Source organism: Idiotropiscis lumnitzeri, chromosome 6, assembly GCF_059441095.1.
Source record: "Idiotropiscis lumnitzeri isolate Australia: NSW breed Sydney's pygmy pipehorse chromosome 6, RoL_Ilum_1.0, whole genome shotgun sequence".
NCBI classification, from domain to species: domain Eukaryota; kingdom Metazoa; phylum Chordata; class Actinopteri; order Syngnathiformes; family Syngnathidae; genus Idiotropiscis; species Idiotropiscis lumnitzeri.
The window spans coordinates 14,629,647-14,656,656 of NC_142396.1; the positions used below are offsets into that span (position 1 = coordinate 14,629,647).

The following is a 27,010-nucleotide window of genomic DNA, read 5'->3' on the forward strand; positions in this document are numbered from 1 at the left end:
TGATATATATATAATTAAATTATGTTGTATTTTCAGTAAAATATCTTAAAAATTACAGTACCCAGCATGTCACAGTAGCGTCAAGTGCGCAGCAGCACCGCCGAAAGTTGTAGAATGTAGCCGTGGAGTAGCGGCTGAACATGAGTGGAAGTTATGGAGTAAAGACTTCAAAGACTTCAAAGCAACATGCCTTTTTTGCATCTTTTATTACTGTTCAAGACAACACAAGTTCATCTTTTGAACTTATACGCCACCACTGTCTCCACTACACCAAAGCAAGAGGAATGCAAGGGCAAGAAGAGCTGTCCCCAAAAGATCACCAAGAGCTGTGAGATAAGGGATGGAGTAACTGTCAGGGTCTTTCCCCCTCCTCCACAAACAGTGGACCATACAGTCAGCTATGCACAACAAGCAAAAGACCTGCAAGACAGAAACGTTGCGAAAAAGCATGTAAAAGACGACGTGTGCAAACAGCAGGAGCACGCATCTGACTCACCTGAATCAAGGAGGCAGTCAAGAATGTGACAGTGAAGAGCGCACTGGGCATGGTGTAGGCCCCTTTTATCAGGTTAATAATGTATACGAAAATCAGCTGGCCAGGGATGACAATGAGAAGTAGCACCTTTGCAGATTTGTGATTTGGTCCTGGATCAAAATTCTACAGTCATGCATGGATCACTAACTTCCCCCTGGTACTCATTTTATAAATTGTTGAACGCTTTGACACTTTACCTGAACCAAAGAAGGTGCTGCAGGGTTGGTAGCACCTTTTACGATCTTCAGGAACCTCTCCGTGAGTGAAATTCAAATGCAAATTTGTTGAAATGCGGCTTGCTTGTATGGAGACAAGGTTTCCGCCAATGCCTGGTAAGAATAAAGGGAAACAAGTAAAGGGATTGCCAGCCAAAAAACTTCACGTCATTGAATAGAGAAGCTGTCTATGTGGAAGAGGGGATTGAATCATTTAAGACAAATATAATGATCAATTCTTGTATTCATCATTGATATACAACGAGCTCAAGTACCTCACGCTAAATTGATTGTTCGCGCAAACAGATTGTGGGAATTTTTTTTAAAGAAATTGTGAGTAATCCACTAAATTTGCAATACCACTGGAAACAGGTGTAAAAAGGGTGGAGACTGCCCTATTTACAATAAATCGGGGTTTGAACTCTAGTTAGCGTTGATGGTGATTTTCACCGCAAATTTGTGGGAGCACTGTAAGCAAAAACTGAAGTTTGAAATGATAGAATTGTAAATTGAAAGTGTTGGCGCAAGCGACTCGAGGCGCTCAAAGGACTTCATGACCACAGATGTCTCGTCGCTCACTTCCTATTTTGCACATTTCTTGCAGACTGTGATAATGTGTGAGAAAAAGGATGGGACTTCACACAGCTCCAAAGATCTGTTAACGATCTATGTGTAAACTGCAGCAAGCAGGTCAGCGCAGACTTTCAGGCAGCAGGAAGACAACCCCCCCTTCCCCCTTTCCTGGGCCCACTTCAGCAGCCTGTGTTTGTTTGAAGAGCCGTTTCATGTCCTGTTCATGAATCGTCGAGGCGGGGGAGGAAGTCAGATGTAATCGAGGGTGTTGGTGGTGGGGGTTGGTTTGTTGCTTTTTCCAATCTTCGCAGATAAAGACACGGCAAAAGTAAACAGCAGTTGAAATGGCGATTAACTGACGTCTTGGGGAATTTCTGAGTGGGTTGGACAAAGATGATCTTGAAGGAATCCTTCCAAGAGCATTTGAGGAGGTTATGACAGAGAATCCCAAGGAATTGGGTTGATTCGAAATCTTTTGTGACACGCTTTTTTCCCCAAGAAATGTATCTGTACTTTTTATTTAGTACACAGTGTGAACAGGCTTTTATCTTGGTACCGTCTTTTCTACAATTTGGACCCCATTGTCAGACAGCAATTCAAAAGACGAGATGATGACATGATTTGATGTGTAACAAATATGGGATTCTAACAGAAAACCTGGTTGATTAACACTTGAAGGGTCATCACAGACATGGACCAAATTGCCAATTCAAGCAACATCTCAACGCTGGTGAAGTGGGGACCCCAAATGGCGGCCACGAGAACTATGAGACAACCGTATCTCAACACAATGCTACTGGACAATAAAATGTGGAATCTCATCTCTATGCTACTATAAGTGCAAGCGTGCACACTTCTCTAAAAGTACGCCACAGGTGTCAAACTTCGGTCCTCCTTCAGTGATGATTTGATACCTTTACCAAATGGCACCCCCTGTGTTCGCAACGAATCTATCAATACTAAATTCTAAATTTCATTATAAATTCTCCTTATATTGTCTCCATCGTGTGTATAAAAAAGTGTGTTTAGAAAATTACTCCCACTCCGACAACCCGTTCATTCAAGAAGAAATTGTCTCATCCATCAATTAAGGAAAAAGCCAAGTGCATTTTAACTTGATCTTTCCTGGTGGACCGGAGCCAGTCAAATAAGATATAATTTAATATTTTTATGGTTGCGCTCGTCTAGGTTTAATTTGTTCAAATGATCTGTCAGGTCAGACAACATCTGTGAGGTATTAGTTAGCGGCAGTAATAATAATACTGAGTATTTTTCGATATTGCCCTGTGATTTTTTTTTTTTAATGCTTTAGGAGTGAGTCTCTCTCTCACTCTCTCTCTCTCTCTCTCGCTCTGTGTCTCCTCTCTGTGTCTCTCTGTCTCTCTCGCTGCCCTTCATTGCCACAATTGGGAACATGATGGGTTCAGGATTCAAAGTCGCAGAAAATCATGTTTGCCGCAACCCTTCCACCCTATGGCAACATATCATAACCCAGTTCATTACAATATACCGCAATATATTACAGTGCTAAAAAAAGTTCCTTATTCTTTAAGTTGTTTTTTCGCTTTGAGTCTGAATAGCACATTTTGAAATTGTTGATCAATTTTATGTACTTCATCTATGATACATATGAATTTGTAACTATGGTTCAATGTTGACGTGAAACATAGAAGATGTCAACTGTAAACACTGTATTTTTATCTTGATGGCGTTATTAAGTATTTATGTATTTATTTATGATGCATTATGGAATGGCATTTCATGTTTTCAATCGTTGCAAAAACAGTAGCCCGGGACTCACCGCTCGTGAGATGTCACAGCAGAAACCCACGTGTTGCATGTGAGCACAGTGCGCCTGTTGTAATGGAAAAACAAATGAGGCGTGCCGGACCAGGTGGAGTGGTTTTGTGTTGGACAGTTTGGGGCAAATACAATGCTTGCGTAGTAAAGGATTTTATACGATTGACTATAAAGGATTTTATACGATTGACTACAAGTTACATGTATTCAGTTTAATGCAATAAAGATATTTGCTGATTGTGCTTTGATTCGATGTCCAGTGGAAGGTCAGGGCAGGTTGTGTGAAATGCGTAGGTGGCAGATGTTTTTTGTACAGGACGAGCCGCACTTCTGATAACGGGGGGGGGGGGTGCTGACCCAGAGCCTTCCAGACATCAAGGCGCTGTTGTGTGAGATTGGACGAGCCGACACGTCATCCTGCGGGCAGAAGACGTCCTCTAAGAGAAAGCTAAAGTTAACTGCAGATGACACATAGCCAATAGTAGAATAGTAGGATGTCTTTGCTTTGTTTGCTGAAATGTATAAATGATCCCGGGCAATTTAGGGGGGGGGGGTCGTCGTCTTCTGTTGGGTACAGAGGCCCGCAGAGCTGTAATCGAGCCCCAGGTTTTGTACTAGATCTCCTGTTGGGAATAAATCCGCTCCCGTGTGAAATCGCCGGCTTCCTGGTCATTTCTCCCTCAAAACGAGCGTGCATAATTTTTGGATGAATGTAAGTCGGGTTTGGTTAATGGAGTCAGATAATAGTTAAAATTCCAACAGTAGTGTATTTTCACAAGGTCTAACATATACAACTTATTTTATGGCCATGACAATATTGTTGCTTTTAGGAATACCAAGTCTTGTGTTGGATCTCCCTAATATACAAGTTACAGTCTTGAGAGGCATGGGGCCTCAACATTATTTATGAAGGGTCAGGGATTTAACGGGTCGCCGACGTCCCAGGGAAGGTGAATACAGAAAAGGGGTCTGGCGCAGAGGAGACGCATCTGGGCGGGGGTCCGTACCTGGCACCCATAGGAGGCTGTTGAAAAGTTCAGTTAAGGGCCAGCAAGATAAGAATGCATATGCAATAAGGGAGAATTGGATATTCATGTCTTTTGTTTGCCTTCCCTATAAGAAGGGAAGGCTCGAGAGGGGGACACCTTTTTTTCTTTCGGGAACTTCTGACATCAGCTGAGATCAATAAAATCTTTTTCCAACCACCGGTGTGTGTCAGAAGTTTTTTCCATCACCAAGCAAACCTTGCCTGGCGACCTGTCCGGAGGGGAGCTGAGCCAGACCCGCACATCAACAATGAAATTTACCACACTTGTTAATTATTTTTTGTTACACTCTCCCGGGAAGCCCCCACTCTTCACCACCACTATAAATATGTCCATTGTTGTAAGATCAGACCACCAAGGTCCCAGATATAAAAAAAAATAGGAAGGGACACCCTCAGCCCTCCACCATAATAATATGATATATTGGAATTTCCCTCCGCGTCCAGTAGAGGGAGGATGAGCTCGTCACACTTGAACTGCCATTGATCCCAGCCAGCTCAAAAACCAGACATGTCTGAACACGTCTCTGACCACACGCCTACAGTCACTCATCACCCTCTGACTGGTATGTTCTCTTTTGCTCGAGGTTTGGATCTTCTTGATATTTTTTTGGTTTTTGTTTCTAACACACCTAGGGGTAATTAAGGGTGTCCATTTAGCCTACCTTTTGAAATGTGGGAGGAAACACGCAGGCATGGGGGCGAACATGCAAACTCCTCACAGGAAGGCTGGAGCCAGAATACATAATTTTTTGACAAAAGGGGACGGGACTCAAAGTGGCATCATAGATCATTATTACTTTTGATTAACAGCTGTCATACTCTTTTTCTATTCATAAACCCCCATATCAGCCCTTCAATCAAATTAATATTCTCAGTCTCTACTCACCATTGATAACTGGGGCATAAAGTATGATTCCAGCCAAGTTTGGATCTGACACAGTCTTGTCCAGTATAAGGCCACCCATACTAAAAAAGACATGTAAACCAGAGAACCAGGTTTCAGATAACAGATAGTAAATACTTTTAAAATATGTTTAAAATATAGAAAATTCAGCAATTCAAAAAGTGAAAAATACAGATTTATTTTGGGCCAATTCCGACCTACATAATTTTTGTAATAAAAAATTCCACTCCTCTCTATGCAGAGCATCTCCCATAGCAAAGCCACATGTGAGCTGCCACCATCGTCAAAGAGCCTCGTCCATCCCAGCACTTTTGACACTTTTACATTGAGGTGAGAGAACTAAAATGCAGAACTACCACAATGTAGAGCTCTGTCTTTCCTGCTTCCATCTGACAACCTAAATCATACGACCTCAATCCCACCTCAATTTTTAGATGTCGAATTTTGGGTTTCCGTTTTAATTTATAGTCATTTTACACTGTCTCGCGAATCATTGTACTGTGCAGTGCTTATTGTGAACATATACAAGTATTTAATATTTGTGTTTGTATATAGCATAAACAGTATTCATGCAGATTGAATAAAACCAAAACCAAAGCACATACCTGCTGATGACCATTGCAGTTATGATTGGTTCCCACCCAGTACGGAGGAGGATCCGACAAGCAGGGTGTTTAGAGGAGATCACAATCCACAGCGGTATCAGGCACAACAAAAACAGATCCAGGAGGAACAACACATACGAATATAGCTCTGTCAAGACAAAGTGTTTTAATTGAAGGTTTACTCCACAGTTGTCTTGTATGCTAAGTCAGGAAAATGGGGAATCAGTGTTGTGTCTGTTTGTACATTTTACTTCTTTGAATTTCATGTGCCCTCATCTGCTCTTATTGAGGAGATTTATGGACTATGAGTAAGACTTTTGGAGCTAGGTGATCAAAAAATATTTCAAAAAATGTGAAGGCAGCATATCAAGAAAGCAATTTATGGATCTTAACTTTAAACTATTTCCTTCAAAGTTCAGCAGACTAGAATGTCAAAATGTTCAGGGTTAACTGAAGTGACATTGCAATCTTTCCTGAGAGTGTGACATTTACATGTTGCCTTATCAGTAATATTTTGTCCATGGAAAATGCCGCAAAAATACACGACAATACTCCGGATCCTGTCTTTGATGTCAGAGACCATATTGTTGGACAAGACAGCACTTTGGAGCTGTTGCTGTACATGTTTGTGACTGGCAACCAACAACCAATCATTCTGAAAGGAGGTGAGCCGTGATTGGTCGTTACCTAAGCCCTGTGCAACTGTGATGTCATTTTCAGTCGCCACAAAGTGACAAAATGGCCAACGCCTGAGATGGCTAAAAACGGATGTAATTTGCTGCTTAATTCATGTTCCACAAATGCAATCTTAATCAGAATGTCGTGTTTAGACAAGTGAGGCCACACTGAACATGATATTGCAAATGTTTTATTGGGATTGACTTCCCCTTTAATTTTTGTGTTTTTTGTATTTGAAACATAAGTTTGTCTCTCCTGATTTATACTTTTTAGAATCATAACAAGTCACATTTTTTTTATCAAGCTATTTATTTCATGCATGTTAAAATTGAAACCGCATTTTATTTCAATTTATATATTTGGTGTTCATGATTTCCTTTAGAGACTCCACTGTGGTTCTATATTTTATTCTACTTACCGATGAAGGAGTAGAACCACTGACTGAAGCAAGCCAGTAAGGCCAGAGTGATGAGGTCTCCAAAGCTGGCTGCCATGGGTGTGGCCACATTGTCAGGGTTGATCCCAGTCTGCTTTGAGCCAATAATCACTCCCACCATTATAATACCTAGACACAGTCAAAGTATATGGAATGGACCATGTTTTATTTTTATGGATATGACGGATTTGGATACAGTATGTCTATCTGTACTTTGCTGAATTATTGGTGATCAGTTCATGATGTTCATGATCAAATAGAGCATTGAAAGTCAACAGGTCAGTAAATTCCTAATGTTAAAAAATCAAAAGAGATGAGAAGTATAACGTAATGGCTACATATAATCACATATACAAACACCTGACGATCCTTTTGGAAAGGGAGGAGGGAAAATAAGGTGGGGTCAATTGGGTACATAAACACACATACCGTATATATAGATAAAAATGCTTAATGCTGTTTTCAGAAGTGTCAATCATGTGCATAAGAACTTCACATTGGAGGACAGCAAACTTTATGACGAGCGTCACGACACGTCAAAGTAATCATAGAATTTTACAGGTAGGGTCATGTGCTCATCAAAAATGACAATATAATTTGATGTTAAACATGATTGAGAACTTATGTTAAGTTTTGACTTAATGCGGCACTCTGTCCCCTCATGACATTCTGCATTAAAAGTAAACAAAAGTATTGTATTATTGCCTTTTAGAAAATGAATTGGCCAAAGTAACGGAAGACAATTTTCTAATGTTATATTACCTTGCAGCAGTGAAGCCATAAAAGTGGTGCAAACGCTGGTTGAACACAGAAGGACAACATGATTAAATGGTATCCTTCCTTCAGCAATCCAGCCCAACACAATAGCCATCAGGGAGGCTAAAAGGCCCAGAACAGTTGCTTGTAGCTGTAGGATAAGTAGTAAAAGTAAATAGTGGTGAAAATAATGGTGAAACTCAACAGTGGTTGTTCACTGGTAGATGATACGTATCCTTTTTAACAGGCTTTTCATATTGAACCTGCTTGAGGGCCAGGTTTCCAATGATCAACATCCATTTTTCGCTTGCAAGTTCCATTTGGCCTGCATTTACCTGAAATACAAACATGTTTAGATACATACAGCAAATAATAAATGATGACTTGTTCCAACAAAATCTAAATGATTATGGAAATTTAAAGTATGGGGTTTTATTTTATCTATTTTTTTTTTAAATGCATAAAGATAATTTAAAAAGTGTACTTACAAACTATAAGTACAGTCAATTATCAGCATAATTAAATACACACACACAATCACATAGAACACAAATGATGCAAAAACGAACCGTACAAAAAAATAAACACAAGATGCTAATGAATTACTGGCTTACACCAACCTAAATTAAGCGAACTAACTTCAGTAACTCATTTGTTCCACAGCATATATGTACTTGTTGATCAGCTGTCACAATCTTTACAAGTCAGTGTGGAGTTTCATAAGGGGACAGAAATCCCATGATGCAAGGGAGAAAAATGTTATTCTGTGGAAGAGAATGTTGCGAAAGCAATCCATTGTTGATGATGTCATTATATGCAAGTGGAGATCCCTTGCTTTTTTTTTGTCTTTCAATCGACACCGGAGGATACGCAACACAAACGAGGATCAACTCCATGCTTCCAGTTGCGGGAACAGATTAGGGGAGGAGTCTTCAATCCTGTTTCTTGAGGTTCGCTGTCCTGCCTATTTTCCCATCTCCCTGCTGCAACAGATCTAAGCCCCGATTCAGGGGAAAGCCCTGCTGTGCTCTGAACAAGATCAGTTTTCCACTTTTTCCTGATATGGATCAAGACATGCAACCAAACCGCACCAATGGAGAGAAATATAAACTGCCTATTTTTAGTCATCAGCACGTGGCTGTTGGTCATGACAAGAATGAATATTTAAGGGCTTTAAAAAGTCACTACGGTAGACCACAGAGTATGCAACTGTCGTTTCAATGGCTAAGGCACAGCAACAGTGTGTTTGTGTGTGAATAATATCCTCAACGTGATGAATCTGCTCGTCTGGTCACCCATCACCAATATGATACCGACCATAAAACAGTAGCCTGTAGTCCCTGGTTTGAAGTGTGGAAATATCAGAATTTGTGAGCTCTGGAGGAATTATGCAGCAGAATCGTGGTATATATAGAGGAATGCTGACCTCACAAATCTATTTGAATGGAGGAAAAAAATTCCTTTAGAGGGGAATCTGTTCGTTCCATTTTATATACTCTACTACATGTACACAGGACCTCATAATTCCTACGTCCATGTTACGTATATTTGTACACGTTGGTGTTCGGACAACTCACAGCTGTTGACAGTCGAGAGGCAAGAGTCATTTCCAGGTTTCCTTTCATGCCCAACACAGCAGGAAGCAAAATGAAGATCTCTGTGATTTCTTGGAATACGTCCCAGCTCTGTCACGGAAATGCAAACAAGGGTTGAAAAGTACTCATTCGAATCGTAAAATGTTGTATCACGCCCCCTAAACTATGCTCCGTGTGTTACAGCTTTTATTATCGCGACGACCAGGAACGGAGCTATTGCTTGCTCTCAAAATGCATAGAGTATGAGGAGAAAAGAGAGGCCCTGTGAAGATGAAGTCCTAATACATTTTCACGCACTTTAGTTGCAAGTTGCTCTCAAGTTGTGTCCCATCCGCAAACAAATTGAAGCATTCAAGAACTCAGAAATATAACCCCAATTTCATTGAAGTTTGGATGTTGTGTAAAATGTAAACAATTTTCAAATCATGTTCAACCAATATTGCATTGAATACCTAACAAAGACACGATAACAAGACAAGATCAATGTTTAAACTGATAAACGTTTTTAGCAAATAAATCTAGTTAGGCAGTCATTCACAAGCAAATATAGGGTGAGGTTCATCTCTATGTGAACAACTCTATGAGAAAATAGTCAAACAGTTTGGTTTCAATGTTCCTTAACATGCAATTGCAAGGAATTTAAGGATTTCATCATTTCCAGTCCATAATATCATCAAATGGTTCAGAGAATCTGGAGAAATCACTACATATAAGCAACAAGGTCAAAAACCAAGATTGATTGCTCGTGACCTCCGATCCCTCAGACGGCACTGCATCAAAAACCAACATAAATGTGTGAGGGATATGAAAGAATGGGAAAGAATTCCTCCTACAAAGCTTCATCAATTGGTGAACTCAGTTCCCAAATGTTTATTAAATGTTGTTAAAAGAAAAGGTGATGTAACATCAGTGGTAAACATGACACTGTCGCGGATTTTTTGGGACGTGTTACAGCCATAAAATTTGAAATTCATAATTATTTACTATAAACAATGGAGTTATAAATATCCTATTTTTGGAGCGTATTCAATTAAATATAGGTTGAACATGATTTGAAAATATTTGTATTCTGTTTTTTACTTTTGATGAAATGAAGCATGAGGCCGGTATTGGGTCACTTTATGAATTGTGACGTTGCAATTTCGACAGCAAAAATGACTCGCATGAGACAAAATGTCATTTGTGGTGTCAATTCACACTTGATTGAAGCAGGCACTCCAGAATACGTTGATTTTCAATCAGGTAATTAAAAAGTAATTTTTCAATAATGTTTCAGGGATTCTCCGCTGGTGTAACCCTTTAACCTCCAATTTCCCATGCTCATGAAACCGTAACCCACCACTCAAGACCGATTTCTTTAAATCACTTGGTGTTTCTTCACCTGAACCACATCAAGAAGCAGTCCAGCAGAGATGGTTCCCAGCCCAGCCAGGAGGAACGGCACCAGTATCTGCAGCAGCAAGGAACAGACTGACTCCGGGGTTCCCACTGCACCACGTGAGATATTTGCCTCCTGAGACCCCCTGCATCTTGCCCCACTGTAATGCTCATTGGACAATAGTGGGTCTGTCTCAGTGTAGTCCTGTGGTTCATAATTGACATTGACTGGTGAAGTATTCACTCGTGGGGTAAAATGGTTCATTCCTGGAGAGTGTTGAAGTAAAATGTGGTTCTGGATGGGTCTTGTCTCATCAGACCCACTCGTCGGCACATCCTTTGACTCTGGGAATACCATATTGTCAAGTTGGGCTCTAGCAGAATGGAATCTTGCGCTACATGCCCTAAACAAACATGAACATAAACATAAACACATTTATTTAAGGAACTCTTATCTATACAAAAAATCGCAAAGCAGTAGCAACAATGTTTTCTTCTCATTTAGTTTGGTACTGTTTTGGTGGCAAAGTAGTGAGAGAGAGTGATTGTTTCGAGTCATCTGCTGCAAAGATAGCCTCTATTGTCATGCAACAGGCCAAAGTCTCATCAGCAGCACTGAGGTTATCTTGTCTGAAAGGAATATGCGACTTAATTTGAAATTCCTGAGATGCCTGGGTGTGAGACCACTGAGGTCATCGTCAAATTATCTATTCTTACAATTTTGAATAGTTTGCTAAAATGAAGTCCGTAAAACAGACAAAGCCATATTTTCTTACATCATACATTTGTAGGTTTTTGACAAAATGTTGTGAGAGATATTTCCATTCCTACAAATCCTTATTACTTTAAAACCTTTCTACAATTTGACATTCAAAAATCTCAATGAAATACAGGATCTAAACTGGAGACGGTGAATGAAGAGAAAGTTAGAACTGTGACTCTTCCACAAATTAACATTCAATGCTAGTTATGTGTGTATGTGTGAAGGAATGTGTCTAACACCTTTGTGTTTAATTACCTTAAATTAGTGAAATGTAATATTTTAAAAGAGGCCTTACCTTGAATGTTAAGTAATTCCACAGACAATAACTTCTCACGCTGCACTGTTGACTGTCACCCTAACTTGTGGCATCATTCTCAGAATGACATACTGTGGCTCGACAATGAGTTAAGTGTGATATCATCCCACCCCCACTCACAAGTTACCACTCCAAACATGCTCATACCGTGACCAGAACAAATCATATAACACGCATGCTCACCATTTTTGACAGATATTTGTCAGGAGAGCTCTAATACTTGCCTGTGCTTTCCTGTTTCGACATAGATGTTGTCACTCATACTACACTGTGTATTTTCCAAGTGTTCATATATTCATTGATCCAACCTTCAATAGAAACCCAAGTTTTTAGAGTCCTGCTTAAAGAGTGGCCAGGTGTTTACACCTCCATGGCAGTTGAAGCTAATTCAGTGCCGGCGTGTGGCACCTTAGTGGAAGACGGTGACACCAAAGTGATGTTCCTTTCGCAAGATTATTGTCATAGGTCAATCAATAAGATCAATCAAACCTTAATTACATAGCACCTTTCATACTTAAAGAGATAAAAGGTATATTGAAGTGGTCATAGGTAGGGATTTCCACGTGAATTTTGGTGCCAGTTGATCATCGTTTTTGCACGTAATAAGCAATGAAAGTACAATGATTTCCAATGATGAGTTTGCAATCGGTCCCTTCATTTACGCTGTCGTACCATGGGGAGAGCGGAAGAGGTCATGGCCACATTCCTCACAGTATAGGCATTTTTCAATTTGTCACTTTATTTCCTAATTTCTCCAAAATGAATAGATGAAAAACTAATATTAGTTTCCAGATCAAAAAATATATAAACTGGGCTTGTTAGTGAAAAATGGTCCATCTTGGGTCTTGTCCTCCTTAAAGAGACTCAAGGTAACAATCAATTTCAATTAAAAAACATAACATAATGAATTTGGCTTTGTGAATAAGAAATATCCATAATAAATGTCTTTTGAGAAGTATACTTCTGTATATCACATCGTTTCAGAATCTAACATTAAACAGACACCAAAAAGATGATTTACACACTTTGATCAGTCCCACAGAATGTACATCGATCATCCAATATTGAATTATATATAAATATATTGGATATATGTTATGCAATATATTTAAATGTATTTATTTTGCTTTATTTGTTGCCAAAAATGTAGGGAACAAGCCACGTTTTACGTCAATCTATCTTTATGAATTGAGCGTTCCAGATGAATTTCGCACGAGGAACTTTTACAATGATTTTGGAAGCACATTCTATAATATGACTGTTTATTCATAAGATCATTACAATTTATAAAAAGTCCGACTTTCCACCTTCCGTGAATGCAGCATTACATATCGACCTCTGCCCGCCTGCTGTACTTCCGGACTACGTTTCCCAAGAACGCTTGCGCCTTTTGCGAAATCATAAGACCCATCATGGGTTCCTGTAGCTGTACATTTTAAAAACTGTATTTGGGTCATATATTTTACAGCGAAATGGCTGTGGAAACTATCACACCTGACTGGGAATTTGACCGTTTTGACGACGGTTCACAGAGTGAGTATCTGCAATCCGTGTCGAGTGTTTTTAAAGTGACTGCATCAGCCTACAGCAGCTAGCAAGTTAGTTAGCCCAAAAAGCTTCGTTTCTTTGATTATGGAATCCAGTTTTGTGCGAACAGTTCATCAAACCGAAACCCGTATTGCTTTGATTTACTGTTAGCTTTGCTTATTTTTAACAGTCACAAAAGAAAGACCGCAAGCTAACGCTTAGTTCATCACATAACATCACAGTTGACAGATAGTGGAATGCCAGAGGAAAGGAATGTACTTCATTATTATCATGCACTCATCGGTCATAACATCAGGCCCGCCCCCATCTTTTAATGAGATCCACCACGAGATCAAATGGAACATTCTAATCTGACGATGATGAAATTATAATGCTGAGTGTCATGGCATTAATTAAACGACTAGCATTTATTATCGGATTTGAGCCGAGTTAAACTACTTGATGAGAGATCTCTTCCTACAGAAATACACACAGAAGTGCAACTCAAGAACTACGCCAAATTTCTGGAGGAATACACAACACAGCTGAGAGGCATTGAGGAGGCTCTAGATGACTCAATTGGAGATGTTTGGGACTTCACTCTGGACCCTATTGCCCTCAAAGTAAGGAAACTATCATCTCTGTGAATCTATTTATGTATATATATATATATATATATATATATATATATATATATATATACACATATACATACATATATATATATACACATATATATACATACACACATACACACACACACACACACACAAAGTGACAGGATGACGGAAACCATAGCAAACAAAAGCAATTTATGCCACTTGTAAAGAAAAAATAGCAATGTGAAGTTTCCTGACTGTCAGAGCGGCAGCTAAAAAAAAAGCTCAGAAATTACTGAAATTCCACTCCTGTTCCGCATAGTTGAATCAAACCTTTACATATACTATAAAAAGACACACACTTTCCCCCAATCTTATGCAAACTATAGGAATTTATGCCACTTGGAAAGAAAAAAAAAGGAATGTGGAGTTACTTGACAATCAGAGCGGCAGCTAAAAAAAGCTCAGAAAGTACTGAAATTCCACTTCTGTTCCACATATTTGAACCAAAGGTTTACATACACTATAAAAAAAGACACATGCTCTCCCCCAATCGTATGGGTTTTTTTTCCTTTACTGCCTGTTTTAGGTCATTTAGGTTCACCAAAATTATTTGTATTTGCTAAATTCCAGAATGATGACCTTGAATGTGTGTCTGACTTTTTACATGTCGCGAGAACGCAAGTAGAATATCCTTTCATATTTTTCTTCAAATTGTTGTCAACATGAATGTGAAAGTCTCCTGTTATGACCAAAAGGTCATACTCAGTCCAGATTACTGACAGAATTTCTTCAAACTCCTCTATAAATTTGCCATAGCCTTAGAAGTTTATGAATAATTACAATTATATTATTTGGGTCACCCTTTACCAGAGCTGAGCACTTGACCCTTCTTTGTCGGTCAGTCCCCCGTCCTCCGGTCGCAATCTCGGTACCGTTCAGGCCTCGACCCGCCGGCCTTATTCATAACAATTGTCTGACGCCGTCTAGTCTGATTTTACTAAACCAAATCAAACAGTGTAGATGCTAATATCATAAGATGTGGATGAATAAATCTATGATGATAAAAATATAATAATGACCTGTTTTATTTCATCGATACTTCGTATTTCAGCTGCTACCCCATGAACAGTCTTCCTTGTTGGAGTTGATTAAAACAGACAATAAGGTAAAGCTAAGAAAACCATTTCAGGTTTGACCCTTTAATGATCGATTTAATCCTTCCTATTATCTGAGCCGCTTTTGTGATCATTAAAAGGTAAAACAAGCATTTTTTTCTTTTCACGTTGACTTGCAGGTTCTGAACAAAGTCATTACAGTATACGCTGCTCTGTGTAGTGAAGTGAAGAATCTCAAGTATGAGGTAAGCACGTCACTGCGCGATTTCAATCTGCATTTACTCTGTGGCTTCCACCATATCTTCCAAGACTGGTCATTGTTTTGTTGTGCTACTTATGGAACTGGTGATGTTCCCTCACAGGCAGAAAACAAGTTCTACAATGGTTTATTGTACTATGGAGAGGGAGGTAATCTTCCGGTCCTCTATTTATTTTATCTGTCATTTCCAATTTAATATTGCTTATTGTTTCATTATAGATTAATTAAACCCATGCATGCCCTTTTAACAGTGTCTGACCTTAGCGTTGTGGAAGGAGACTCTCAAATTCAGATGGGCAGATTCATCTCATTCTTGCAGGTAGCGAATGAAAGTAATTTGTGTCAAATGAATAAATAGTGTGTCATTTGCAGTATTAAAAAAATGACTCATCATTGTCCATCAGGAACTGTCCTGTTTTGTGTCAAGATGTTATGAAGTGGTGGTCAACATTGTTCATCAGCTGGGGGCCCTCTACAACAGCAGCAAGTAAGAGCCATAAACACAAGCCTTACATTCGAAGAGGAAGACGTTAAGAACAGATGAAAATGCGTATCTTTGCTTTACTCGCATTGCCCTCTAAACACACGGAAGGTTAACTGTAAAACCAAGGAATTGATTGTTAAATTAATATTTGAGGTGGAAAGAAGTTATCTGTCCTGGTCTTACGTAAACCTTGAGCCTTGTATCAGTAATTAACAGAGCAACATTATTTTACTTCAGGGCTGCAACAAAAATTATTGATTCATCAAGTGTCCATTTCCAGGTAAGGCGTCACATGTCAGCTTTGGTATTATGGATCCATTTCTCCAAGCACAACATGTTGCTTTTCCCTCTACAGATAGTGTATGAACACCTTGGTGAGTTGTTAGTGGTTCTAATTACACTTGATGAAATCATGGAAAATCATGGCACACTCAAAGATCACTGGAAAATGTACAAGAGGTAAGCACCAGTATTTTAATCTTCAGAATAAAGTGAATGTTTCCTTCTTAATTAATGTTTCGCACATATGTTATTTTTTATTATTAATTATTATTAACAATCAATAATTATTATTTTTACAATTATAAATAATAATAATTAACCAACAGTAATAACTAAAACATGTTCTGCTATTTGCATGCTTCTGTGACAGGTTATTGAAGTCTGTGCACCACAATCCTGGGAAATTTTCAATTGCCGAAGAGAAATTGAAACCATTTGAGAAACTCTTGCTCAAACTTGAGGGACAGTTATTTGATGGCATGATACTGCAGGTGACTTACTCATATGCTGCGCCATATCATTTAATCAATCCATCCATCCATCCATCCATCCATCCATTACAAGGGTTGTATCAGGGGAGATTGGAGAAGCTGACTTGAGGCAAGACCCGCTACACCTTGGACTGATTGCTAGTTAATCTCAGGGCTGACACACACAAGATATTTCATTCTCATGCATGCTATGCTCCCGTGTGACAAGCCATAGCTACGAGAGAGAACCCACAACAGCACAAGCCATGCAAACACCACATAGGAAGATCCGGCAGCGATTCAAACCCAGATTTTGCATGCAGTGTTGCTCGTGAAATGCGTTATAGAAATAAAGTTGCATTATATTGTATATCACCTGAGAATGATCAGTAATCAGGACCGACCCATGCTGTTTTATCATGTACAATGCAACAGGCATGTGTGGACCAGAGATTTGACGACCCTGGGAAGGGAGTAACTATCACCAAAAACACCGCTTTTGCTGAGGAGTTTGCCTTAAATATACGGACCATCTTCTCCAACGTGGAATCCAAGATTGGTCAGGTTTTTTTCAAGTGATATTTGTTCACCATAAGGTGTTCTAACTTTGATTTGAGTGATTTATGTCTGTGATTTGCAGGGGAACCGTCAGAAATTGATCAGAGAGATAAATATGCTGGAGTCTGTGCTCTTTTTGTGCTTCACTTTTACATCTTTAGAAGTGTTGACAAAAAGCTCTACAAAGCACTCCTAGATGTCTGTAAAAAGGTATTCAAATTGAGCACTGCTAAACTGATCACTGTTCATTCCATTAACACATTTTGACAACATTTAATTTGTCACCTTTTCTTCAGGTTCCAGCTGTCACTCTGACTGCTAACATCATCTGGTTCCCGGACACATTCCTTCTTACCAAGGCTCCTGCTGCAGCCAAACTAATAGACAAGAAAAGTGTTCAAGCGATCCGAGCACATCGAGACACCTCACTTCAGCAAAGAGCCCAGACACTGTCTAAGTAAGTGATTGGTGTCTTTTTCTTGAGGTTTTGGATAACATGACATCGGCTTGTTTTTAGGGATGTCCAGTCATACTATGTGTTTGTAACGTCGTGGATGATGAAGATGGAGTCTGTTCTGTGCAAGGAGCAAAAGAGTGACAAGATGGCTGAAGACCTTAACAGCAGGTGTAATGTATTTGTTCAGGTAAGGCACTAGTGTCCTCCACAAGCATTATGTTCATAGCATAGTCTTTCTTACTACTTAGCACATTATTGTCATGTTTATGTCAATGAATTATTGTGCATTCGAGCTATATATATCCATATAAATGTCTTTTCGATTAAAGCTTACGTTGTGTGTTCCTTCCCACAAAGGGTGTCCTGTTTGCCCACGGCATCGGTACCATTATCAAGACCACCATGAACATGCACATGTCAATGCAGCGGCCCATGACCAAGACCTCTGTCAAAGCGCTGTGTCGACTGGTGGAATTGTTAAAAGTGCGTTAAACTGTCCCATTATGATCGAAGCCGTCAGGAGTTGGCAGACGTACTGATGTTGTCATGTCACTGTCCATCAAGGCTGTGGAGCACACGTTTCACAGACGGTCCATGGTCGTAGCAGATTCTGTCTCTCACATCACTCAGCAGCTGCAGTCACAGGCCCTCAATGCCATCTGTGTTGCCAAGGTAACGCACAAGCTACACTTTAAGAATCGCATTACATTTCGGAAGTTGTGACAACTGCCCTGCATCCAGTCACGTGTTTTGCCATCTTTATTACTGCATTGTATTTTTAGACTGCAGTGGTGTAGTACTACACCACCAGGAATATCCTATTTTTGTCTTCCTTAAATCTGATTAATTTAGGGGCTGGCCAAAGCTCATGCAAATGTCTTCACCCCACCCCACCTGCTCAGTTAATGGCAAGGCCAGCTCTCATGACAAAACCAATTAGGATGGAGCCTGAGCTTTGAGAGGCTTTGCGGGCTGTCTGTCAACATGTCGCCATCAAGTTTACGCATGAGAGCGGCTGTATTTTACAGACCGGTGTGTGGTTGCTCTGTAAAGACGATAAAGGCATTCTAAAGAGTACACTGTTATCATCAAACACACATGTCATCTGATTTCATTACATAGCTTTGGATGTATATTCTTCTCCCCATTTTTTTCTCTTCCAACCCTGTATTGAGGTATATTTGTTGCCAAAAAGCCAAACATAAAGCAAAACATGCTAACAATAATCCTTTGATGCTTGCGGAACTGAACTTGATTCAGTTATAGTGTACTACTGAGTACTGTCTAATGGTAAGACAGTGGTTTAAGCTCCAAAATGTGAATGTTGTTGCCTGTTTTTATGTGTTCATCCCCAGAAAAGAGTGATATCTGACAAGAAATACAGTGAACAGCGCCTGGATGTGCTTTCCTCCTTGGTTCTAGCGGAAAATGTCCTCAGTGGACCCAGCACAAAAGAGAGACGGCTTGTGGTGTCTTTGGCTCTCTGTGTTGGCACTCAGTTGGTAAGTGTGCTCCTGTCAGGTTTAAATACCCTGACGCCTTTAAAAGACTGAAATAACTTATTGAAGGTGGCTGAAAATCAGAAATAAATCAGGCAAGGTTTTCGTTTTACCGGTCGCGAACGGGAGAGAGATGCAGCGAGAAGACAAGCGTCTTGCTTAGTTCAGCTCTGCTCACCCTCTGCTCGCTTGTCCCGCCACTTCCTCTTTTATTCGAGCAGGGGTGTCAAACTCATTTTTGTGGACGGGCCACATCGTGGTTGTGGTTTCCCTCAGAGGGCCGGTATGACTGTGTAACCATATAAATTGATTGGAAAGCCAGTTTTGAAATCAGAAGCTAGTAAGTAATTGTTCAACAATTTTGCAATTTATTTTAAAAGGGGAGGATTGGTAACAAATAAATGGCAATAGCTCATATCTCAGTGTTGTTAAAAGTGAAGAAAATATGCAAGAAACCGGAAGTAGATGCAGATGATTTGCCCTTTGCGGGCCACATAAAATGAGGTTGCGGGCCAGATCTGGCCCCTGGGCCTTGAGTTTGACACCTGTGTATTAGAGCTTGACTCCAAAAAACGGGTAATTAACTGACAATGCAGGTCTGTTTTAGACTAAACTAATCACCAGAAGACAGGAGAGTAACTGACAATGGTGGTCTGTTTTAGACTAAACTAATTACCAGAAGACAGACTTTCACAGTTTATCATTTTGTAAACAGATCAGACAGTAGATGCATACTGTCTCCAGCGTTCTTACAAAGAACATATTTGAAATGCCGTACACCACTTGGTACTAAAATAACACCGATAAATCACACTCACACTCCCACTTCAAAAGATGCAAGCATGTCCGGACCGGTGGTCACATCAAAAAGAAGACTCTTACTGTTTAGTTATTTTGTCGTTTGATTTACACTCGAGCTCGTGTTGCAAGGCCTTGAGATCCATGGAAAGCCCCTTCTTTTTAAAGCAATTAACCAGTGGAGTGCACTGCCTACCACACTTAAAAACGATGTACAAAGAACTCCCTCTACTTCTAGATTCCATATTATTGTGCATAAAGAGTAAAAAAGAGATAAACACAGAAATCACAGAATTATGCAGACAACATGTTCATATTTTACATGCCTGTAGAAAACCTTCCGAGACGAGGAGTTGCTTCCGCTACAGCTTGTGTTGAAGAAGCTGGACCTGATAAGTGAGCTGAGTGAGAGGTGGGAGGAAATAAGGATGACACTGAACAGCGTTGATGCGACAGACATCTGTACATCTGTTTTATTTTACTCCTAAGGGTCAAACTTCAGTGTGACTGCAGCTTCCTTTACTGGCACCGAGCAGTCTTTCCTATCTACTTGGATGATGTTTATGAAAATGCAGTGGATGCAGCACGGATGCACGTAAGAAACACAGCATGTTCAAAATATATAAATAAAACATGTCACTTTCATATACAATGGAACCTTGATATAATGGATCCAAAGTCAACAGACCCCAGATTCAATGAACAGAAATAAGTGATTGCCCAGTCTACTCAAAACACCGTTTCTAAAGTAGCTGTTTTAGTCTGAGAGTCGGGTCATGTGTTGTGAATTTTGGGGAGTCCGCTGCCGCCATCTAGCAGTGGGGGTCTGAAGAACACTAGTATTCAAATTTTTGCTTGTATCCTTAGACAAAAAAAAATCCTCCAGGTGACTGATTGTGTCTCCAAAAATTCTTAAATCACTCGTATATCCAGGCTCCACTGTATTTTTGAATAATTTCATTGTTGCTTTGTGTTTCCCGTCAGATTTTCCCAACCAATCCTTCATTTTGTACAATTTCTTGATGACTTGTTTTCTGACTCATCAGTCATTTTGTATGCACCTCCATTTAGATTTTCAAAACATTCTCGAGATATATCCAAAACCTTTTTCGTGAATTATTCATGTATTTGAATGACTGAATTCAGGCATGCAATTTGGTGAAAATGCAAATTATAATTGTTAATTGGCATACATCTGTTCCCCTTGACTGATTTCTTTATGCATTTGAACTGTGAACTCTTTTGCAACCATGCCATGATTGGTTCATACAGTACATGTTTAGCGCCCTGAGAGACTGCGTGCCCTCCATGTTACAAACGAAGCACATGGAGTCGTATGACCAGCTACTGGAGAGCTACGACAAGGAGATCATGGATGTTTTCAATGCGGTGAGTCAAAGTGGACTGCAGTCGAAAGGAAGTGATGCTTTCAAGTTGTGCTTTGTTACCAACGGAACCACAATCACACCATTTGCTCTGTTTGTGTTGAATTAAAGCACCTGCTGGATAAATTGTGTAAAGAGATTGAGAAAGACCTGCGGCTCTCTGTTCATACTCACTTGAAGCTGGACGACAGGAACCCATTCAAAGTTGGCATGAAGGACCTGGCCCACTTCTTCTACCTCAAACCCATCAGATTCTTCAACCGCTTCATTCATATAAAAGGTGCTGAAAAAGTCTTGGTCTTAAGATCTATTTTCTGGAGTGTGTCTCCTCATTAGGCGTTGAGTGAGAGGTGTAGTACAAGAAGTCAAACCGAATGATTTTGTTTTTCTCAAAAATAGCCATTCAAAAACATGTAGCAACAAAAACTGTGTACACAGAGTCATTATTAAATGTGCCAAATGGCCTTCAGAGCACTTGATTGTTGGTCATAATCAATGCAAATGTCCTTCCAGCCTACGTGACCCACTATCTGGATAAAACGTTCTACAACCTGACCACTGTGGCGCTTCATGACTGGGCCACCTACAGCGAGATGAGAAACCTCGCCACACAGCGTTACGGGCTGACAATGACAGAAGCACACCTGCCGAGCCAGACCCTGGAGCAGGTCTGTTGGTTTGGAACGGATCATTGTGGTAATGGGGGTTCAGGGCACGGCTAACGACCAATCTTATCTCAGTTTGAGAAAACAGTTGAGCCATGATTGGTCATTACTTGAGGGGGCGGGCAAGTTAAGGAATTCATATATCGTGTTACCCTTCCATAAGAACATATGTAGAGGCCCCCGTTTGCATCTCAGACAGCCTAATCATCAAATCTTCCTTGAGGCGCCACCAATCTTCATGAACCAAATATTTTCCTCTTCTCTGTATCTAAACTTGCTGCCACATTCTGCTGAGGTATTTAAATGACCCGGAATTCTTTTCCTTCCGTAGGAGCACTTCAGTGGACACAGATGATCTGGAGCAGAGGTCCTCAGTCTTGTTCCTCGGAGGCTGGTGTCCTGCCTGTTTTCCCATCTCTCCCTGCTGCAACACACCTGATTCAAATGATCAGGATCATTATCTTGCTTCTGCAGACCTTTCTGATGATCTGATCATTTGAATCAGGTGTGCTGCAGCGGGGAGAGATGGAAAACAGGCAGGACACTGGCCCTCGAACAGGATTTGAGTACCCCTGGCCTAGAGATTACCCAAAATATTTCTTTACTCTATACACCAGACAGTGAAATAAAACCAAGATGGAAGATTCTAAAAAGTGTAAAACTATTCCTACGTTAGCAAGGTGAAACATCTAAACACATGAAAAGGCAGTTATCGTTTTCCTCATACAACTGGCACCCATCCCCAACTCAGAAAAATCACAGAGAGACAAGAACAATGTTACCTTTCCTAACCTTGCACCAAATAAAAAAAATAAAATATCAGTTTCTTGTTAACTAAGAAGTGCAAATATATCCTTCTAACACTCATATTTTCATCAAGGGCTTGGATGTGTTGGAGATCATGAGGAACATCCATGTTTTTGTCTCGCGCTACCTCTATAACCTCAACAACCAGGTTAGAATTTTAGTTTTCTTGTTGATTCTCTAAGCACCCCAACCAATGATACTGCTGCTGCGTCGGGAAGTATTTCATAAAGTTTTTATTCTCTCACAGATCTTCATAGAGAAGGCAAGTAACAACAAGCACTTGAACACCATCAACATCCGACACATCGCCAATTCTATCCGCACCCACGGCACTGGCATTATGAACACCACGGTGAGTGTTCACGGACCACACGCGTTGAGTGTAGCATTGTTCGATGAAGCTCACAGGAGGAATATGTTTCTCCTTCAGGTGAACTTCACCTACCAATTCCTGCGCAAGAAGTTCTACATTTTCAGTCAGTTCATGTACGATGAACACATCAAATCCAGGCTCATCAAGGACATTCGCTTCTTCAGAGAAACAAAGGATGAGTCTGACCAAAAGGTGGGGAAAGAAATTTGAAAGAAAACCACACATATCTGAGGTTGAAAATATTTTTCCTTAAAATTCACTGATGACATTGTTGTAGTATCCTTTTGAGCGTGCTGAGAAGTTTAACCGTGGCATCAGGAAGCTCGGCATCACTCCTGATGGACAGAGTTACCTGGACCAGTTCAGACAGCTTATAAGTCAAATTGGTAAGATGTACACACACACACATGTTCAGTTTATGTGCATAGATTTGATGATTATTTTTTTTTTTTCATATTTTTGTTAATCAGCATTATTTAAAATGGAAAGCAGAATGATGCCATAGTGGTTAGCAATAGCAGATGTGCATGACAGTTCTAAGGTTCACGCTATGGCTCTGGTGTTCCAGTGTGGAGTCTCTCTTGGTACTTGGTTTCATGCATGCTACGGTGAATCAAAGAGTCTAAATTGCGAATGTTAGTGTGACTGGTTGTCTATTGGTGCCGTGCGACTGGCTGGCAACCAATGCATGGTGAACCCCACCCCTTGCTTAATCAGGTGGGATAGTCTCCAGCTCGCCCATGACTTTAATGTAGGGAAGCGCAATAGAAAATGGATGGATTTAAATTTTGTACATTAAAAAAAAGTTGTACAAGGTGAGCCATCTAATTGGAAGGATCCTCATAGTGAATGAAATGAGAGAAAAACTGCACCCTCCACCAGATCTAAAATAGAAAACCAACATTCATATAATCAAAGTTTGTTTTGATCAATTTCAATTTTTTTTAAATTATTTTCCATATAAACAAAAAAGAGTGGGTAACAGTTCATAAATATGTATTTATGGATAAATTGTTTCACAATATACATCAAGGTATTGCATTACTAGTTATTTCCTTTTTTTAATTGGCATTACTATTCTTCCATATTTCATTTCTATGTATTCTAGCTTGATTTGTTTTCCTTTTCTGATATTCTTTGTTGGAATGCTTCCCAAAACAATTTCTTATAAGTATTATCAAAACATCAATGTTCTCAAGTCCTGATTAAAGTAAAAGCCAGTTGTTTTTGCGTTTAATCTTTGTATTATTGTTTAAGGCTTTGAAATGTGTAACAGTCTGTAAAATAAATGTGGACTTGTGTTCCAGGTAATGCCATGGGTTATGTGCGCATGATCCGCTCAGGAGGACTCCACTGCTGCAGTAGCGCCATTCGGTAAATGACAATGACAAGAAACATTCTACATTCTAAGAGTGGCATGGATGGATGACTTGATGGTTGGATTGCCATCAGTTTAGTCAAATCAAAAATGAAATGCCACTGTAATTAATGCTCCATACGGATTATGGTTTGTTTTCTGGGTCTTTGAAGGTTTGTCCCAGATTTGGAGGATATTGTCAATTTTGAGGAGCTGGTAAAGGAGGAAGGACTGTCAGAGGAAACTCGGAGAGCTGCAGGGTAACAAATTGGTCTACTATGCTGACATTGAAATTGGAATCGTAATTCACATGAAACACACTCTGTCCGATATCAAAACTGGGACACTGATCTAGATAAATATAATGAAAACATTACCTCACTAATTGCTCTTATATGCAGCGTGCTGGATTCCGTATTGGGAGATTTGACAAGCAACTCTGCCGAGGGGACAGAATACTTCAAAATGCTGGTGGAAGTGTTTGCACCCGAGTTTCGGCGTGCAAAGAATATGCACCTGAGGAACTTCTACATGATTGTGCCCCCACTGGTCAGTACTAATACATTATCAGTAGGATCGGACTCATTTGTATTGCTAAAATCGGATATTAACCAGGATTATTGCTTGTACCTGGTCAGCCAGGCTGAGATAATACTATTTACAGATATATGGAAAAAGATGCAAAAAAAATGCAAATGTGTTAAATCTGCAATATCATGCACATGCTTAAACTGAAATATTGAAAGTGAAACTAATTTGGTAAATTGGTAATCACTGCTCTCTACTAAAGAAGGAAGAGTGGCATGAGACGATACTACTCAACTTTGCTACTGTGCTACTGCCTTAAATATTTTCAGGGTGTTTAAAAAAACACTCTATGGATAGAGTAGTCACTAATTAAAATATATGAGATAAAACACATTCCATTGTAGCTAACTTACATACTCAAAGATGCGTCAATTATAATATCTATGAAATTTAATAACTTGGGTTCAGAGTCATGTCTATGGCAGTCTAGAGCTCAAACTTTGTTCAATAGTGTGTTTGAGTTACAGATCTCTTGTGTGATGACATTTTCAGTCGATTTGACACATTTTTCACCAGCAAATCGATTTGTCCTTTAGACTGTGAACTTTGTGGAACATTCCATCAGCTGCAAAGAAAAGCTGAACAAGAAGAACAAAAGCGGCGCTGCTTTTACAGATGATGGATTTGCTATGGGTAAGTGACCTACATTTGGAGTTGGGGGAAAAAAACACATGCAGCATGCTGTACCACGAAATCTTGAACACACGCCCACATGCACGAATGGCTGCTTATGATCCAGCTTCTCTCTTCCTGCCCAGGTGTGGCATACATTCTTAAGCTGCTGGACCAATACCTGGAGTTTGACTCCCTGCACTGGTTCCAGTCGGTCAGAGACAAGTACAGGAAGGAGATGAACGCTGTGGTGAAGGAACAGCACCTCAACTCTGCCAGTCAGGATCAAAAGTTGCTGCAAACAATGAACCTCACCCAGAAAAGATTAGATATCTACCTTCAGGTACAGACTTGCCTCCGTCCCTCCTGAGTTTTTCTGCTTCTTAAATGGCATCTTTAGCTAACAAAAAGTATTTATATTCTATTTGATCTCCATCTGCAGGAGTTTGAGCTACTTCACTTTTCCTTAAGCAGCGCCCGCATTTTCTTCAGAGCGGACAAGACAGCAGCTGAGGAGACTCAGGAAAAGAAGGATAAAGGTTTATTAATGAGTTGTAAATTACAAAAATCGCAAGCGCCTGTGAAAAATGGCTTCCTGGCAAATTAATCATAGTCTTGGTGGTTTTATCTTTTTCCCCCAATAGAAGGCGCCTCTAAAGCTGGAGGATCTTCAGATGGACCCAGTCCTGCAGAGACCGAATCAAAGTGACCATGCGGTGATTTCAGCAGCAAGCGAACAAAGAAGGAAAGCAAATGTGCAACATGTCAGATTGCACTGCGAGGAATATTTTGCTTACGTCTGAAGTCTGCAAACTTGACACGGACGACTGGAAAGATTTGTTTGATATTTTATGTCAAATACAATGTGTGTGCTTTTATCAAAGATTATGTACCCACGAAGACTTACTGTGTAGAGTGTCTTTTCTGTCTGTCCATTTCATGTATAATTTATACCCTCAATGGGGCCATGGGTGATCTGGAGCCTATCCCAGCTGACTTTGGATCAGAGGCATTGCACACCCTGCACTGGTTGCTAGCCATAATGTCACAGCTCATAGCTTTTTGGTTGGGTGTTTATTGATGAGCCCAAAATGGGTTTTTTTCCTTTTACCAAGTAGTGTTGACAAACTCGAAAAAAGTACAGCCTATGTTTTACACAAATACCATGTTATTGTAAAAGCCGGCATCATGATTGTTCATGGCCTTAGGTGGTAGCTTTGTTCTTAATGCCTCAGTATGCACAGTAGCAAAGTATTGTGTGCCATATTTGCATACGGCTCATTTCTACTGTCCTTTTAACACATTGTTTAAATGTATATGTGCCTTTCTGAACTGTAGATACATCTGACTTTAGAGTCTGAGATTTATGTAAAAAATAATACAAAATGGCTTGCACAATGCAAGACATTTTTTGCAGCACTGATAATCATTGCATTTGAAATATTTCTTAATTTTATATCCATTTATGCGATACATGTAATATTTGCTTAACATGACATTCCATCAATTTAACATAGTTGGGTACATATTTGAAAACTAATAAAACTTGCACTTTGGAATAATTTTGAATG

At 39.8% G+C, this 27,010-nt stretch overlaps 2 protein-coding genes across 2 annotated transcripts; one reads left to right on the forward strand and one right to left on the reverse strand.

Annotated features, from left to right (window-relative positions):
* Positions 1 to 126: 126 nt before the first annotated feature.
* On the reverse strand, positions 127 to 11,652 carry slc41a2a (solute carrier family 41 member 2a). Its single transcript, XM_088297758.1, has 11 exons — positions 11,581 to 11,652; positions 10,527 to 10,926; positions 9,128 to 9,235; positions 7,814 to 7,885; positions 7,557 to 7,701; positions 6,777 to 6,923; positions 5,681 to 5,828; positions 5,058 to 5,137; positions 733 to 864; positions 497 to 645; positions 127 to 420 (listed from the first exon to the last, which is right to left on the reverse strand). The coding sequence occupies exons 2-11, from the start codon at positions 10,878 to 10,880 to the stop codon at positions 244 to 246; spliced, it is 1,512 nt and encodes a 503-aa protein (XP_088153884.1). The 5' UTR covers positions 10,881 to 10,926; positions 11,581 to 11,652; the 3' UTR covers positions 127 to 243.
* A 1,294-nt stretch (positions 11,653 to 12,946) lies between these two features.
* Positions 12,947 to 27,001, forward strand: washc4 (WASH complex subunit 4). Its single transcript, XM_088298193.1, has 33 exons — positions 12,947 to 13,134; positions 13,612 to 13,751; positions 14,842 to 14,895; positions 15,025 to 15,090; positions 15,208 to 15,253; positions 15,356 to 15,423; positions 15,509 to 15,591; positions 15,826 to 15,868; positions 15,944 to 16,047; positions 16,241 to 16,361; positions 16,776 to 16,899; positions 16,981 to 17,108; positions 17,195 to 17,355; positions 17,416 to 17,542; positions 17,713 to 17,838; positions 17,920 to 18,027; positions 18,711 to 18,857; positions 19,985 to 20,064; positions 20,142 to 20,247; positions 20,925 to 21,041; positions 21,149 to 21,317; positions 21,551 to 21,705; positions 22,583 to 22,657; positions 22,757 to 22,861; positions 22,940 to 23,074; positions 23,160 to 23,268; positions 24,190 to 24,256; positions 24,413 to 24,499; positions 24,641 to 24,788; positions 25,364 to 25,460; positions 25,586 to 25,782; positions 25,882 to 25,978; positions 26,084 to 27,001. The coding sequence occupies exons 1-33, from the start codon at positions 13,074 to 13,076 to the stop codon at positions 26,146 to 26,148; spliced, it is 3,516 nt and encodes a 1,171-aa protein (XP_088154319.1). The 5' UTR covers positions 12,947 to 13,073; the 3' UTR covers positions 26,149 to 27,001.
* Positions 27,002 to 27,010: the final 9 nt, after the last annotated feature.

Excerpts from the sequence above, each read along its gene's own strand:
- slc41a2a (XM_088297758.1), bottom strand. The coding sequence starts at position 10,880 with ATGGTATTCCCAGAGTCAAAGGATGTGCCGACGAGTGGGTCTGATGAG. Across the intron at positions 7,702-7,813 it reads GAAACCTGGCCCTCAAGCAG|CTACAAGCAACTGTTCTGGG; the intron begins GTTCAATATGAA and ends CTTATCCTACAG. Across the intron at positions 421-496 it reads TGACTGCCTCCTTGATTCAG|GTCTTTTGCTTGTTGTGCAT; the intron begins GTGAGTCAGATG and ends TCTGTCTTGCAG.
- washc4 (XM_088298193.1), top strand. The coding sequence starts at position 13,074 with ATGGCTGTGGAAACTATCACACCTGACTGGGAATTTGACCGTTTTGAC. Across the intron at positions 21,318-21,550 it reads CCGCTTCATTCATATAAAAG|CCTACGTGACCCACTATCTG; the intron begins GTGCTGAAAAAG and ends ATGTCCTTCCAG. Across the intron at positions 24,500-24,640 it reads GAAACTCGGAGAGCTGCAGG|CGTGCTGGATTCCGTATTGG; the intron begins GTAACAAATTGG and ends TCTTATATGCAG.